This window comes from Dromiciops gliroides, chromosome 2 (genome assembly GCF_019393635.1).
Source record: "Dromiciops gliroides isolate mDroGli1 chromosome 2, mDroGli1.pri, whole genome shotgun sequence".
NCBI lineage: Eukaryota > Metazoa > Chordata > Mammalia > Microbiotheria > Microbiotheriidae > Dromiciops > Dromiciops gliroides.
In genome coordinates this window covers 182470524-182485221 of record NC_057862.1, presented here as the reverse complement: position 1 = coordinate 182485221, position 14698 = coordinate 182470524, and the positions used below count along the sequence as shown (strand labels likewise).

Sequence of the window (14698 nt, the reverse complement as noted above, 5' to 3'; positions counted from 1 at the left end):
CAGAGGGAAAGAGAGAGGACATTCTAAGAAGCAGAACAGTATAAGTTGAAAGAATAGAGATAAGGGATGTTCATGGATTATGTCCTGACTGTGCAGAAAATGCATGCTGGGAACAGTGGGAAATCAGACGGATTTGTAGGGTATTTTCTTCTTTGGGCCTTGGTTTCCTTATCTGTAAGGTTACCTGCAGTGCACTTACTTATGTGCTTTTACTCTCTCTTTCCAGTCATATATACTTATACATATATACATATATATATGGCCACACAGAGGCAAGTATGCAGGCAGCAGCCTGGCCTTGGCTAGGAAGGGCTTTGAAACTTAAACAGAGGGGCAGCTAGGTGGTGCAGTGGATAAAGCACCAGCCCTGGATTCAGTAGGACCTGAGTTCAAATCTGGCCTCAGACACTTGACACTTACTAGCTGTGTGACCCTGGGCAAGTCACTTAACCCTCATTGCCCCACAAAAAAAGGGGGAAAAAAAGGAAACTTAAACAGAGAAGTTTAAACTTGAGACAGTAGGTTTTTGAATAGGAATGGTTTAAGATTGCTGCTACATTTTAGCAAACCCATAACCAGTTCTTTTGTTTGTTGTTAGGGCTACCAACTATACTTATAGTTCTCAACCTCACTACCTCCCATTTTGTGCTTTTTACCTTTTGTGAATGGCTAGTGTGATTTTTCATTGTCTAAATGGTAGTTGAGAGTATTTTATAAGAGAGATGCCATAATTCTTTTCAGTAAAATTAGAGTTGAAACAAGGAAAATAAATAAAATGGGAGTGAATAGGGATGGAAAATGTCTACTGAAGTTGTTAGGTACCTTTTTCTGTGCTAGCTGTTAACAAAAGGAAATGGAACATTTGTTAAGTAGCCTATTGCATTACCTGTATTTTTGTACTTTTAAAAATCATTCAGTGTTCAAGTATCTATTAAGCACCTACTATGCATTAAGCACTGTGTTTGCTAGGTGCTGGGTATACAAAGGTAGAAATGTGCCAAGAGTCTACCTAGTAGCTAATTGAGAATAAAGAAACCTGGGTTCTTGCCTTATCCTTGCCTCTAATGAATTAACTATATGATCTCATTCAGGTTGAGTTTCTGTTATTTTAACTGCAAAATGAATGCTTTGGATTTGATGTTCTTTAATGTTCTTTCAACTCTAAAATTCCAAATTTATAATGTTATGTCTGTGTGTATGTGTGTATAGATATGCATACATATATGGATTTAGTCATATTATCTCAAATACTTTATTAGCATAGATTAGTTTATCAGATTATCTGACTATTTCTTCTGGTCATAAAAGGAATGGGATCCAGGATAAAGAATTAGAAAAGGGCAAGTATGAGAGTGGTGGGATACTTTAGGGCAGGGGTACAAAAACTTTTATTGTGTCATGGGACCCTTTAGCAGTCTGGTGAAGTGTATGGACCCTTTCTTGTAATACATAAAAATTTAAATATATAAAATAAATGTAAGGACTACTAAATTATAGTTAGATGTTATTAAAAATAAAGATGTTAAAGTTCATGGACCACCTGAAATATGTCTGTATACCTCTTGGGAGTCCATGGACCCCAAGCTAAGAACCCTTGCCTTAAAGGGAAGGCAAAATAGGGACAAGATGAATGGAAACTAAAAAGGGGCCCCCTAAAAGGAGAAGGCAAACAGACTTTTATATCACAATTTTATTTAAGGTCACCCTTAGTCTTAGTCATGTTAGTAATCTTTCTTTTTTCAGCAACAAACATTTATTTTATTTTCCATTTACATGTAAGAGTAGTTTTCAACATTCATTTTCAAATTTTTCTCCCTCCCTCCCTCCCCCCTCCACAAGATTGCAATCAGGTTATATATGTACAATCCACAAGTGTTCTTTTTATCAGTTCTTTCTATAGGGGTGCATAGTAAGCTTCCTCATTAGTTCCTTGGGATTGTCTTGGATCATTGCACTGCTGAGAGTAGTTAAGTCATTCACAATTGCTCATTGAACAGTACTGCTGTCACTACCCACAATGTCCTCCCAGCTCTGCTCACTTCACTATACATCGATGTTCATTAGTCTTTCCAGGTTTTTCCCGGATCATCCTGTTTGTCATTTCCTGTAGCACAAGACCATTCCACTACAATCATATAACACAGCTTTTTCCATCATTCCTCAATTGATGGACATTCCCTTGATTCTCAATTCTTAGCCTCCACCAAGAGTTGCTATAAATATTTTTTGTACAATTTCCCCCCCTTTTCTCTTTTTCATGATTACCATTTTTAACTGTTTCCCTTCCATCCTACTCCCTTCCCCTAGGTATTTATTCTATTATCTATCTTTTTTAATCCTATCACTCTTCAAAAGGGATTTGCTTCTGTCTGTCCCCTCCCCCACTCTGCCCTTCCTTCTTTTGCCCCTCTCTCTTTATCCCCTTCCCCTCCTATTTTCCTGCAGGGTTAGAGAGATTACTCTACCCAATTGAGTGTGTAGATTATTCTCTCTTTGAGCCAATTCTAATGAGATTGAGGTCTTTGAACCAATTTTGATGAGTGTTAGGCTCATTTACTGCCCAGATTAAATAGATTACTCCACCCAGTTGGGTGTGTCTGTTAGTCCCTCCTTGAGGCAGCTCTGATGAGTTTAAGGTCTTTGAGCCTTTTCTGATGAGTGTAAAATTCATTTACTGCCCTGCTCCTTTCCCATCTGTTCCCCAACTCCATAAGCCTTTTTCCTGTTACTTTCATGTAGGATTTAACTTCTGCCCTTCCCCCTCCCCCAGTGAATTCCCTTCACCCCTCAATTTAACCCTGAAGATGTCATCACCTAGCTAAGTGACACAGTGGACAAAGCATCATCCCTGGACCCAGGGGGATCCCAGCCAAAACCCAGCCTCAGACACAAGACAGTAGCCCACTGTACAACCCCAGGTATGTCCCCCAGCTCCAATTTTTTTATGGTTCTCTAGGGTCTTGTATTTGAAAGTCAAATTTGCCATTCAGTTCAGGTCTTTTCATCACAAATATCTGAAAGTCTTCTTTTTCATTAAAGTCCCATTTTTTCCGCTGAAAGATAATGCTGCGTTTTGCTGGGTAGGTGATTCTTGGTTGTAGTCCCATTTCCTTTGCCCTTTGGAATATCATATTCCATGCCCTCCAGTCCTTTAATGTAGAAGCTGCTAGATCTTGTGCTATCCTGACTGGGGCTCCACAGTGCTTGAATTCTTTCTTTTTGGCAGCTTGCAATATTTTCTCCTTGACCTGAGAGTTCTGGAATTTGGCTATAATATGCCTAGGAGTTTTCCTTTTGGGATCTCTTTCTAGAGGTTATCAGTGGATTCTTTCAATTTCTATTTTAGCTGCTGCTTCTAGAATTTCAGGGCAATTTTCCCTGAGAATATCTTGGAAGATGGTGTCTAAGCTTTTTCCTTGATCATGGTTTTCAGGTAGACCAATAATTTTCAAATTGTCTCTCCTGGACCTATTTTCTAGGTCAGCAGTTTTTTCCAGAAGATATTTCACATTGCCCTCTATTTTTTTATTCATTTGGATTTTCTTTATTGTGTCTTGGTTTCTCATAAAGTCACTGGCTTCCATTTATTCAATCCTAATTCTTAGGCGATTATTTTCATCAGAGAGCTTTTCCATTTGGCTTTTCAAGCTGTTGACTTTTTTTCATGTCTTTCCTGCATCAACCTCATTTCTCTTTCCATTTTTTCTTCTACCTCTCTAACTTTATCTTCAAAGTCCTTTTTGAGCACCTCTGTGGCCTGAGACCAATTCATATTTTTCTTGGAAGCTTTAGATCTAGGGGCCCTGATGTTGACATCTTCCTCTGAGGGTGCCCCTTGGTCTTCCTTGTTACTGAAGAAACTTTCTGCAGTCCTCACCTTTCTCTGTCGGCTCATCTTGCCTTTCTTTTATTTGACTTTTAGCTCCTTAAAGTGGGGCAGTGTTTCCAGGCTGCAGTATCCCAAGCTTAAGAAGACCCAGGTGATATGATTTAAGGAGAATCAGGTTCTTCCCTCACCCGGCCTGTTCCCTGGTCCTAGACCCCAGACCAACTTGCTAATCAACCAGCTTTGTGTGTTGTGGTTGTTAGTTCTGACGAGTCTGTGCCCCTTCCCCACCTGGGCCACTGCTACTTGAGCCTACCTTCTGGTTCTCAGCAGGGGTCTAAAATCCAAGTTCTGCCTTAGCACCAGCATAGACCCCTGTAGTCTCCCCCCCCCCCCCCCCCCCCCCCCCCCCCCCCCCCCCCCCCCCCCCCGCCCAGGGCTCAGCCCACTCACCAGACTGTGAGCTTAGTTCCAGACAACACTGGTGCTTCAGCTGATTCAGAGGCTCTGGGGATCTGCTTTTCTGGTGAGGCCTTCCTGGTACTGGATCTGTGTCAGGGTGACTGTGGGGTTGGGCTCCACTCCTGTCCCAGCACAGCAGCTCCCTCCTTCTGACCTTCCAAGTAGGTCTTGGTTAGAAGATGATTTCAGCACATTCTTCTGTGAGTTTTGCTGCTCTGGGCATTTTCCTATGACCTTATTTGGATGTTTTTTGGAGCAATCGTGTCATGAGTTCAGGAGCTCAGTGCCTTTCCTCTGCCATCTTGGCTCTACCCCAGAAGATGTTAGTAATCTTAAATGAGGAAAACCCTAGCTTGATTTTCCCTGAAAAAATAGGTTCAGGCTGGAAGTTATATCCCATAGGCAAAGTTACTGTAATAGAGATTTCACTAACTCAATATTATAAGAGCACTAAGACATTTTTGGCTTTTTGTCTGGGTTCTAAAGAAATTCCATGCTTTCTGACTTGAATCTAAACCAAGTTCCCTGAATTTCCCTTTTTTGTGGGCTTTAATCATTGTTTCTCCATTATTTGATTCTGTGAAGAAGACTCATAATTCAATGCTGGTTAAGCTGTGAAGTGATGTTTTCTCTCACTCTCTTCATGTGCCTGTACTTTCTGCCATAGCATGTATAAGTATCACTTGATGTTCCTGCCAACTGAATATAGAATTCCATGTTTTTGTTTAGATATAAATACGGATCCTAGGAATAGATATGTGTGTATATATACAAACATATAGGTACACATATACATTTGTGCATATGTATGTATGTATATATATATATGTGTGTGTGTATGTGTGTATATATATATGAACATACCAGATAACTATAGAGTACATTCATGATAACCTTAGAAAGGATATTACTACCCACTAAAGAGACCAGGAAATGCCTCCTGGAGGAGATGGTACATGAACTAAGTGTTTAAAGGACCTAAAAAATTCTGAAAGTTAGATGTTTATGTGAGGAGCATTCCAGCCAGTGCAAAAGTATGTGAATTGAAGAAAGTATAATGTAAAAAGATGGGAAAGTTAGGAAGGGGTCAGGTTGTGAAGAGCTTTACCAAATAAAAGATTTTTTTTTAATCCTGGATAATAAAAGGAGTCACTGGGGATTGTTGAAGTGGGAGGGTTGATGTGGACAGACTTACACTTCAGGAAAACCACACTAGCAGCATGATTGGATCCATATAAGTGGAGAGGAGGGTTATATGTGAAAGATACTGAAGAGAAAAAAATGACAAGATTTTGCAACTGATTCAATGTGTGTGGTGTGATCAATACAGAAGAGTCAAAGATAACAGGTTCCAAACCTGCTTGACAGAGTTTAGAAGAGGGAAGGATATATAGAGAAATATAACGAATTATATTTTGGACATGCTTTGATTTTGAAATGCCTGCAAGATATCCAGCTTGAAGCGTCCAACATGAATTTTGTGATGTGGAACTGGAACTCAGGAGAGAGACTGGATAAACCAATATTGGAATCATTTGTATAAAGCCAATAAGTGAGCTCATGGATGCTGATGAGAATATCAAGTGAAAGAATAGAGAGGAAAAAAAAAAAGAAGCCTCAGGACAGATTTAGGGTATATGTAACAGTTAGTGGGCATGACAGTATAGATGGTTTAACATGTCCAAAACTAAATTCATTATTTTTCCCTCATAAACCCTCTCCCCCTGTACTGTAGAGAGCAACATTATCTTCTCATCCCTCAAGCTCACAACCTAGAAGTCATCCTACACTCTTCACTATCTCTTCCTCTCTTCTTCCTCCCCCCTCCTCACCCAAATCCAATCTGTTTCTAGGACCTATTTTGCCTTTGCAACATTTCTTGAATGTGCTTTATTTTATTCTCTGACACTGCCACTGATTACGTACAGGCCCTTATCACCCCATACCTAGAGTATTGCAATAGCTTGCTGGTGTATCTGCCTGCCGCAAATCTCTTCCCGCTCTAAATCTACTATCCACCAGAGTGATTTTCCTAAATCATAGGTCTGTTTATTTTTATAGCCCAAAGGACTGTAAAACTGTATATACCCTTTGACTCAGTCTGTATCTCAAAGAGTTCAAAGGAAAAAGAAAGGGCCCATATGTACAAAAACATTTATGGCAGCTCTTTTTGTGTTGGCAAAGAATTGGAAATTGAGGAGGTGCCCATTAATTGGGGGAATAACTGAACAAGTTGTGGTATATGATTGAGATGGAATATTAATGTGCTATAAGACATGATGAGCAGGATGGTTTTGGAAAAACCTGGGAAGACATGAACTGATGCAAAGTGAAATGAGCAGAAGCAGGAGAACATTGTACATAGTAATAGCACTATTGTATCATAATGTACATAGTAATAGCACTGTTGTTTGATGATTAACTGAATGACTTAGCTTCTCTGATCAGGACAGTCAGTAAGACAGTTCTGAAGGACTTATGTTGAAAAATACTATCTCCAGAAAAAGAACTGTTGAAGTCTGAGGAAAGACAAAAGCATAATTTCTTTTTCCACTTTCTTAATTTTTTGCTTTTTTTTGCAATATGGCTAATATGGAAATGTTTTGCATAATGTCACATTTCTTGCCTTCTCAATGAGTTGGGGAGGGGTGAGAGTTAAGGAGAAAATTCAAAACTGAATATTTTTAAAATGAATGTTAAAAATAAATTTGTTTTAAAAATAACAAAAAATAATAGCCTTGTACTTCCTTAAGAATTTATAGTGTCTCACTCAGTTCCCCACCTTATCATATGTGAATCTTCCCACTTGACTTTCAAGGTCTTTTCCTCTCTCTCCCTTTTCCCTACAGTCTCAGCTCTTTTGACTTTCTAAATGATTCCTTCACTTCAGCTGTGGTAATTTCGCTGTATTTTTCAGCTATCTTATTCATTTTTCTACGTCCTCTCATTCCCTTCCTCTTTTGTTCTCTGATACAGTATGTGTATCATACTTGCCCAACCTAGAAAGCCTTCCTTGTCTGATCCTACATTGCATTGATTTATTTTCTTTTCCCCTTAACACTCAAGTGATCACTTTCTGCTTTATTATCTGAACACTTAGGGTATACATATTTTATACATTTAGGTATATATAATTTAGTCTTCCACTTTCTCAAGTATTTATATTATCTTCATATCTATGTTGTAAGTTCTTTTAGGTCAGGGACCATCTCACATATTCTGGTTCTGTTCACTTCACTATACATCAGTTCATACAAGTTTTCCTAGACCTTTTTGAAATCATCCTGCTTGTCATTTCTTACAGAACAGTAATATTCCATCACCATAATATACCACAGGTTGTTTAGCCATTCCCCAATTGATGAGCATTCCTTTGATTTCCAATGCTTAGCCACCACAAAAAGAGCTGCTATAAATATTTTTGTACAAATAGGTCTTTTCCTCTTTTGGGGGGGATGTCCTTGAGATATAAACCTAGCTGTGGTATTGCTACATCAAAGGGTATGCACAGTTCTATAGCATTTAGGCATAGTTCCAAATTGCTCTCCAGAATGGATAAATCTGTTCACAACTCCACCAACAATGTATTAGCATCCCAGCTTTCCAACATCCCCTGCAACATCCAATATTTTCCTTTTTTTGTTATATTAGACACTCTGATAGGTGTGAGGTAATACCTCAGAGTTGTTTTGTTCTCTATATCTTCTTCGGTCCTAAATTCTTCCTCTGTCCATAAATCTGACATAAATTATTCTGTGCTCTCTAGATTTATTATGGTATCACTGTTTGTGTAAATCATGTATTCATTTTGAACTTATTTTAGTATACAGTATGAGATGTTGGGTCTATACCTAGTTTCTAGCCATACTGTTTTCCAGTTTTCCCAGCAGTTTTTGTCAAATAATGAGTTCTTGTTCCAAAAACTTGGATCTTTGGGTTTATCATATACTAAATTACTATAGTAATTTATATAGTGTAATTTGTATCTATTCTATTCCACTGATCCACCTCTCTGTTTCTTAGCCAGTACTAGATTGTTTTGATAATTATTGCTTTATGATATAGTTTGAGATCTGGTGCTGATCAACCACGTTCTTTTGCGTTTTTTCATTGATTCCTTTGATATCTTTGAGCTTTTGTTCTCCCAGATGAATTTTGTTATTATTTTTTCTAGATCTATAAATTTTTTATAGTTTAATTGGTATAGCACTAAATAAATTAATTAACTTAGATAGAATTGTAATTTTTATTATATTGGCTTGGCTTACCCATGAACAATTAATATTTTTCCAATTGTTTAGACCTATATGTCACATATTCTTGTTTGCCCTTTCCTTATAACACTACCGTCTCCCCCACAAAGCACCTCAATACGAGTGTAGATATTAAAAGGAAACCAGTATGGGGGCAGGTGGATGAAGCACTGGCCCTGGATTCAGGAGGACTTGAGTTCAAATTTGGCCTCAGACACTTACTAGCTGTGTTACCCTGGACAAGTCACTTAACCCTCATACCCCGCCAAAAAAAAAAAAAAGGAAACTAGTGTTTCTTAGGTACCTACTGTGTGCCAGTTATTATGCTATGTGTTGTACAAGTATTTAATCCCCACAACCACTCTGGGACTTATGTGGTATTATCATCCCCATTTTACAATTGAGGAAACTGAGGCAGATATGAACTTAAGTGACTTAACCAGGGTCACATAGCTAGTGAGGGTCTGGTGCTGGATTTGAACGTGGGTCTTCTTGACTCCAGGCCTAGTACTCTATCCATTGTGCCATCTAGCTACTTGTAAGGTTGGGAAATAAAAATGTAGTTGTTCTTATTCCCTAAAGATATCCTACAACATAGGCCCCTTTGTTGAAGCTACCAAACCATCAGAGTTGAGTGAGATAGCTTAACCTGGGGCATGATTTGGCACATCACTCATGTAGGTTCTTATGTTTTTCCTAACAGGAAGATGAAGTGGTACTCCAGTGTGTTGCTAACATCCACAAAGAGCAAAGAAAGTTCTGTTTGGCAGCTGAAGGACTTGGGAATCGCCTGTGTTTTTTGGAGCCAACTTCTGAAGCTAAAGTAAGGTTATCTTCCTTTCCCCAGCCCTTTTCCTCATTAGGTTACACATTAGGTACCAGAAAAGAACAGTTTTCTTTTTCAGTCTTGAGAATGGGATGATAGAAAATGGGTTTGTCTCCTGGTTAGTGATAGAGATGGAAATGTGGACACCGCAGTGTGGAGTATGGGAGGCATTCCTGGCCTGCCAACATTCAGTAGAATACCAGTGACTTTCTAGGAAGTTATTCATAGAATCTTGGATTTTTTGAGCTGGAAGGCATCTTAGAGATTATCTCAAATAATTCCTTTTCTAGGTGAAGAAATAATCACTCTTGGCTAAAGTGATTTGCCCCAAAAATGTCTCCACATAACTTTCCCCTCTTTTCATCCTCTGGTTAATTTGCAAATTAATATAATGTTCTCTGAGAGGCAGTGTTGCCTAGTGCATAAAGAGTTAGCTTGAAGCCAGGAAAGCCTGGTGCAAGTTCTGCCTCTGGCACATAGTTGTGTGATCTCAGGCAAGTCACTTAACTTCTAGCTATTCTAGGCAACTCTCTTAAGACTGTAAATTGTAGAGGAAGTTTTAAACTACATTGGTAGAAGGAGGTCCTTATACTAGTTATATCATAGGACCAATTCCTATCTCTACTTCCAGATGTAATTTTTTTGATGTGGTTATTTGTAAATATATCATTATGATATTTGATATGCTATTGGTGTTATAATTATCTGCCCTATATTATTACTTGATGGGAGAAAAATACAGAACTTTCTTTTATGATGACTTTTGTATTTCTTTTTTATCACTGAACTTTTTTATCGTCTATTTTTTTCTACAACTCAGCTTTTGTTATTACTGTTTGAGGTCGATATAAGCATTCTGCATTTTCATACTTCCCATTCCTGTGTACCTTGAAAGCCTGAGTGCCCATTTCCTATATAAGCACTTTGTAGGCTGTGGAGGAGGTAGAATACCTCACCATGTCTAACCTGACCAATAAACTCTTCTAATAAACTAATAAAATAAGTATATACATTAATTTATCTATATATCACTTAAGAAAGTTTGCAAAAGGGGGCAGCTAGGTGGCTCAGCTAGGTGGATAGAGGATCGGCCCGGGATTCAGGAGGACCTGAGGTCAAATGCGGCCTCAGACACTTGACGCTTACTAGCTGTGTGACGCTGGTCAAGTCACTTAACCCTCATTGCCCTGCCCCCCCCCCAAAAAAAAGGAAGTTTGCAAAAAATAGACTTCTTGCTTATGTGAATTTGTGTGACCAGTACTTCTCAATATGCTATCCCCTCCTAATAGCCTTGTTTCTTAGTTCTGCTTGATGGCTTATTATCCTATGAGCACATTAATATCTGTCTGTAGTCACAGTACTCACACACAGAGAACATATTAAATAATATTAAAGAAGAAAGAAAAAATAGACCACATTGTATCCTGTTAAAAGCCTATTGCTATTGTCTGGATCTTTTGAACTATCTTTTCTGAACTCTACTATAAACCTCTTAAGGTGGAAACCATGTTTTTGTATTCTCTGTGTATCACAATTTTTTTTTTGCCTGAAACAATATTTAATTTTTTAAAAGGGGATCCTAGTGAAGAAATCCTTCTACCAGTGCAGACCAGCAATTATACTAAAATTTGTAGTCTTGGATTGTTGTCTGGTGCACTGTTGTTTTTTTGTTTGTTTGTTTGTTTTGTTTGTTTATTTATTTATTTATTTTGGGGAGGGAATTGGGGTTAAGTGACTTGCCCAGGGTCACAGCTAGTAAGTGTTAAGTGTCTGAGGCCAGATTTGAACTCAGGTACTCCTGAATCCAGGGCCGGTGCTCTATCCACTGCGCCACCTAGCTGCCCCATTGTTTATTTTGTAATAAACATTTTATTTATAGTTTGGGGTTCCAATTTTTATCCCTCTTAACGTTTTCCAGAGAAAAGAAAATATAATGTTGCTTTTTTGTCATGTATTTCTGCTGAAGAATTAAACATACTTTTATAGCTAACATATTAAAAAAGCTAAGTTCACAAGCATGTACAAATACAGTTGGATATCACTATATATAATATAGTTATTTTGAAATGTGCTGAGATATGAGATAGCAAAAATTTTAAAAACAAATCATGTTCTAATTATTGCTATTTAAAGTTAAATATTGGAAAGAATGTTGGACTAGGAGTCAGCAAACCTGATTTCCTCATTGCTCCTAGCAAATCTTGGAGACTGTAACTAATTATAGAGAAGCGACTGGTATACATTGTTGGAGGGAATTTCCTTACCCAGAAGTTCCCTATACCTATGAAATCATTGATGTGGTTCCTAACCAATGCCCTTTAACCCTATGAAAATTAATTGCTAGAAGGAAGAGACTGAAAGAACCCCAAACAGCCTTACTTAACCAATATTTGCCTTATTTGCTAAGTGAAGATATGTAGTAACCAAAGGAAGCACAATTTTGTGGATATAGATGTGTTTGTAAAACTTTTTGAAGGATGGTGGAAGTTTATGAACAATATTATTTTATAAAGCACTGAAAAGTAGTGGAGAGAAAAACCAGTTTAAAGAGACCCTGGTGGAAGACCTTACTAAGGGAAGTTATCCCAAAGGCATTTAAGGATCTAACAGCCTCAAATAATAGCCAAAGAACCCAATACATATGATCACAAGGATGAAAGTAGAACAGGCACAAGTGAGCACAAGTATAAAAAAAAAGTGGAACAAACAGACAAATGGAAAAGATTTTCAAAGATTAATATAGAGCATTATTTCACCACTAGATGTAATAAAGCCATCTCATTTGAATTCTGACATCATAATCCCTTGGGTATGCTAATAGAAGAAGTAGAAATCACATTGAAGAAGGTTGAAATGGAAAATTAATTTAAAATGCTTATCAAGCACTTACTATGTATGGTGCTAAGCACTGGGGATGCAAGGAAAGGAAAACAGTTCCAGTCCTCAAGGAGTCTGTATTCTAAATGAGGGAACAACATGTAAATAACTAAGTACAAAAAGACCTTGGCTTTGTTAACACTATTACACCTAAGTGAACAAACTAATTTTGGGGACCAATTTTTAATAGGGGAGTGTTAGCTAAGTGGCTTGCCACAATATTGGGGCAAGGAAGGAGACCGGCAGCCTCCCTCAAAACAGAACAGGATTTATTTTAACAAGAACGAACTTAAAAAAAAAAAAACCCAACAAACAGGATCAGTAGGATCAGGGGACAGGAAATAAAATGGGGAAAGGGAAATTATACAACCTGAAAAAATACCACCGCCCAGGAATCAGCTGAGAATATGCAGCAGAACTCCTGTTGTATCCAGCTAGAATGCCCAATTCTCCTCCCCCAATCCCAGAAAAACCCCACACAGCCCCAGCCAATGGGATGGCCGCTCTGACAGTCATATGACTGCCCTCATTAGGCTTCCAATCATTATAATTTTGCCAGGCCCATGTAGGCGTTGGCGAGTGGTGATGATGTGAGGTGCCAGCACCATGGCAACAGATAGAACCAGTGGGTGGAGCACCATGCAGTTTGCAGAGCCCCAGGCCAGTGAGCACCAAGGCATAAAAACCTCAAATAACAATTAATTCTTTATATAATCATAGGCAAGTTTCCCAGATGCTACAGTAATAAATGAATTTACTTTTTCCAAAGCTCGTATGATTTTCATAGGAAGCCAAAATGTTCTTTGCTCCCCATCTTATTCAGAATGAACTTAAGAATGAATGCTGCCAAGGAGAGACTTGCTGGATTTGAAGAATTTATCTTCATGGGATCTGATGGTTGGTTCTTGCATAAGCAAAACTTCTCTGTCAATTTCTAGCTGTAAAGTGTTCATTTTAACCAGTGCTGCTGGTTCTCATGACCTTGTCCTTCAGAGATGGTCTGGTGGTACTTCGAAGAAGAAAATGCTGGGACCTTGAGACATGCAGGTTAAATGTGATAAAGAAGGTCTATATGACAAAGGTTGAAGAGGTAGAATTTGACAAATTGGATATTGGGGGTAAAGGAGAGAGAAAAGTAAAAAATGACTGAAATCTTGAGTGTAGGTAACTGGAATATGCTGCTACCTTTAGAGGTAATAGAAGATTTGAGAAGAACAAGTTTTAAGTGGAAGAACTTCAGTTCCATTATCTATATAATGAGGTTCTACTAGATGATTTTTAGGGATCTGCTTCATCTTAAGTGCTGTGAATAAATTAAGTTTAGAACATTTGTTTGAGGTGCTTATGAGAGACCCAGGTATTGATATATAGCAAGCCATTCAAATGTAGGACTGGAGCTCAGGAGTGATTAAAGCTAGATTTACAGATTTGGGAGTCATCTGCATAGAGGGGAAAATTGAAGCCATCTGAGTGTTTGAAATTACTAGGCAGCACAGGTAATAAGAAAAGAAGGCATAGGAAAGAACCTTTAAGGGATACTTATCCTAACAGAAGAGTAAGATAAACTTGAAAGTATTCAAAGGAGGGGGGTCAGGATAGTGAAAGGCCATGAGTTAATGCCATATAAAGATTGGTTAAAAGGAAATGGAGATGGGGGCCGGCTAGGTGGTGAAGTGGATAAAGCACTGGCCCTGGATTCAGGAGTTCCTGAGTTCAAATCCGGCCTTAGACACTTGAAACTTACTGGCTGTGTGACCCTGGGCAAGTCACTTAACCCCCATTGTCCCGCCAAAAAAAAAGGAAATGGAGATGTTTAGCCTGGAGAAGAGAATACTCAGGGTAGGACCTAATAGTATTCTTCAAATATCTGGTGAGTTATCATTTGAAATGTTCTGTTTGTGTTCTGTTTGTCCCCTGAGGGAAGAACCAGAAGCAATTGCTGGAAATCACAAATAGGCAGATTTAACATTGATGTTAGAGAAAACAATATATCTTAAAATGTTGTGGGCTCCTTATGATATGTGATGGAATTAGGGTCAAATTGATCATGAGTTGTCCCAAAAGAATTACAAGACTCAGTGACTCAGTTTCCCAAGTTTTATTGCAATACTGTGAGTGACCACAGGAAGAGAACCAGAAAAGTGGAAAGGTATCTCTTGAATTAGGAAAGAAAAGACAGTTATATTTATAGTATGGATAAATTGATTATCAGTCTCATGATAATAATCTCCACCTTAGGGAGGTACAGAGGAGGGCCTATCCTAATTTGGAATTCCTGGAGTCCTAAACCAACCCCTGAGGCACGTACCTTTCCCATGGAGGTGTGTTTTGGGGGTTTACAGGTCATAAGGTGAATCTGGGGACAAATTTGGCCTTTTCTGTGCATGTCTCTTTCTGATTCCCATGGCTTAGTTTCAAAACATCTTCATTTTTCATTTATTTCTAGTTTGAAAT

General features: G+C 38.4%; 1 protein-coding gene across 1 annotated transcript in view; it reads left to right on the top strand.

Moving 5' to 3' along the window:
* The window catches only part of RYR3 (ryanodine receptor 3), a 681173-nt gene that overhangs the window by 207113 nt on the left and 459362 nt on the right, over positions 1-14698 (top strand). Inside the window, exon 2 of the mRNA XM_043982013.1 lies at positions 9245-9364. Within this exon, the coding sequence (XP_043837948.1) occupies positions 9245-9364 (120 nt within the window). The remainder of the gene's footprint in view (positions 1-9244; positions 9365-14698) is intronic.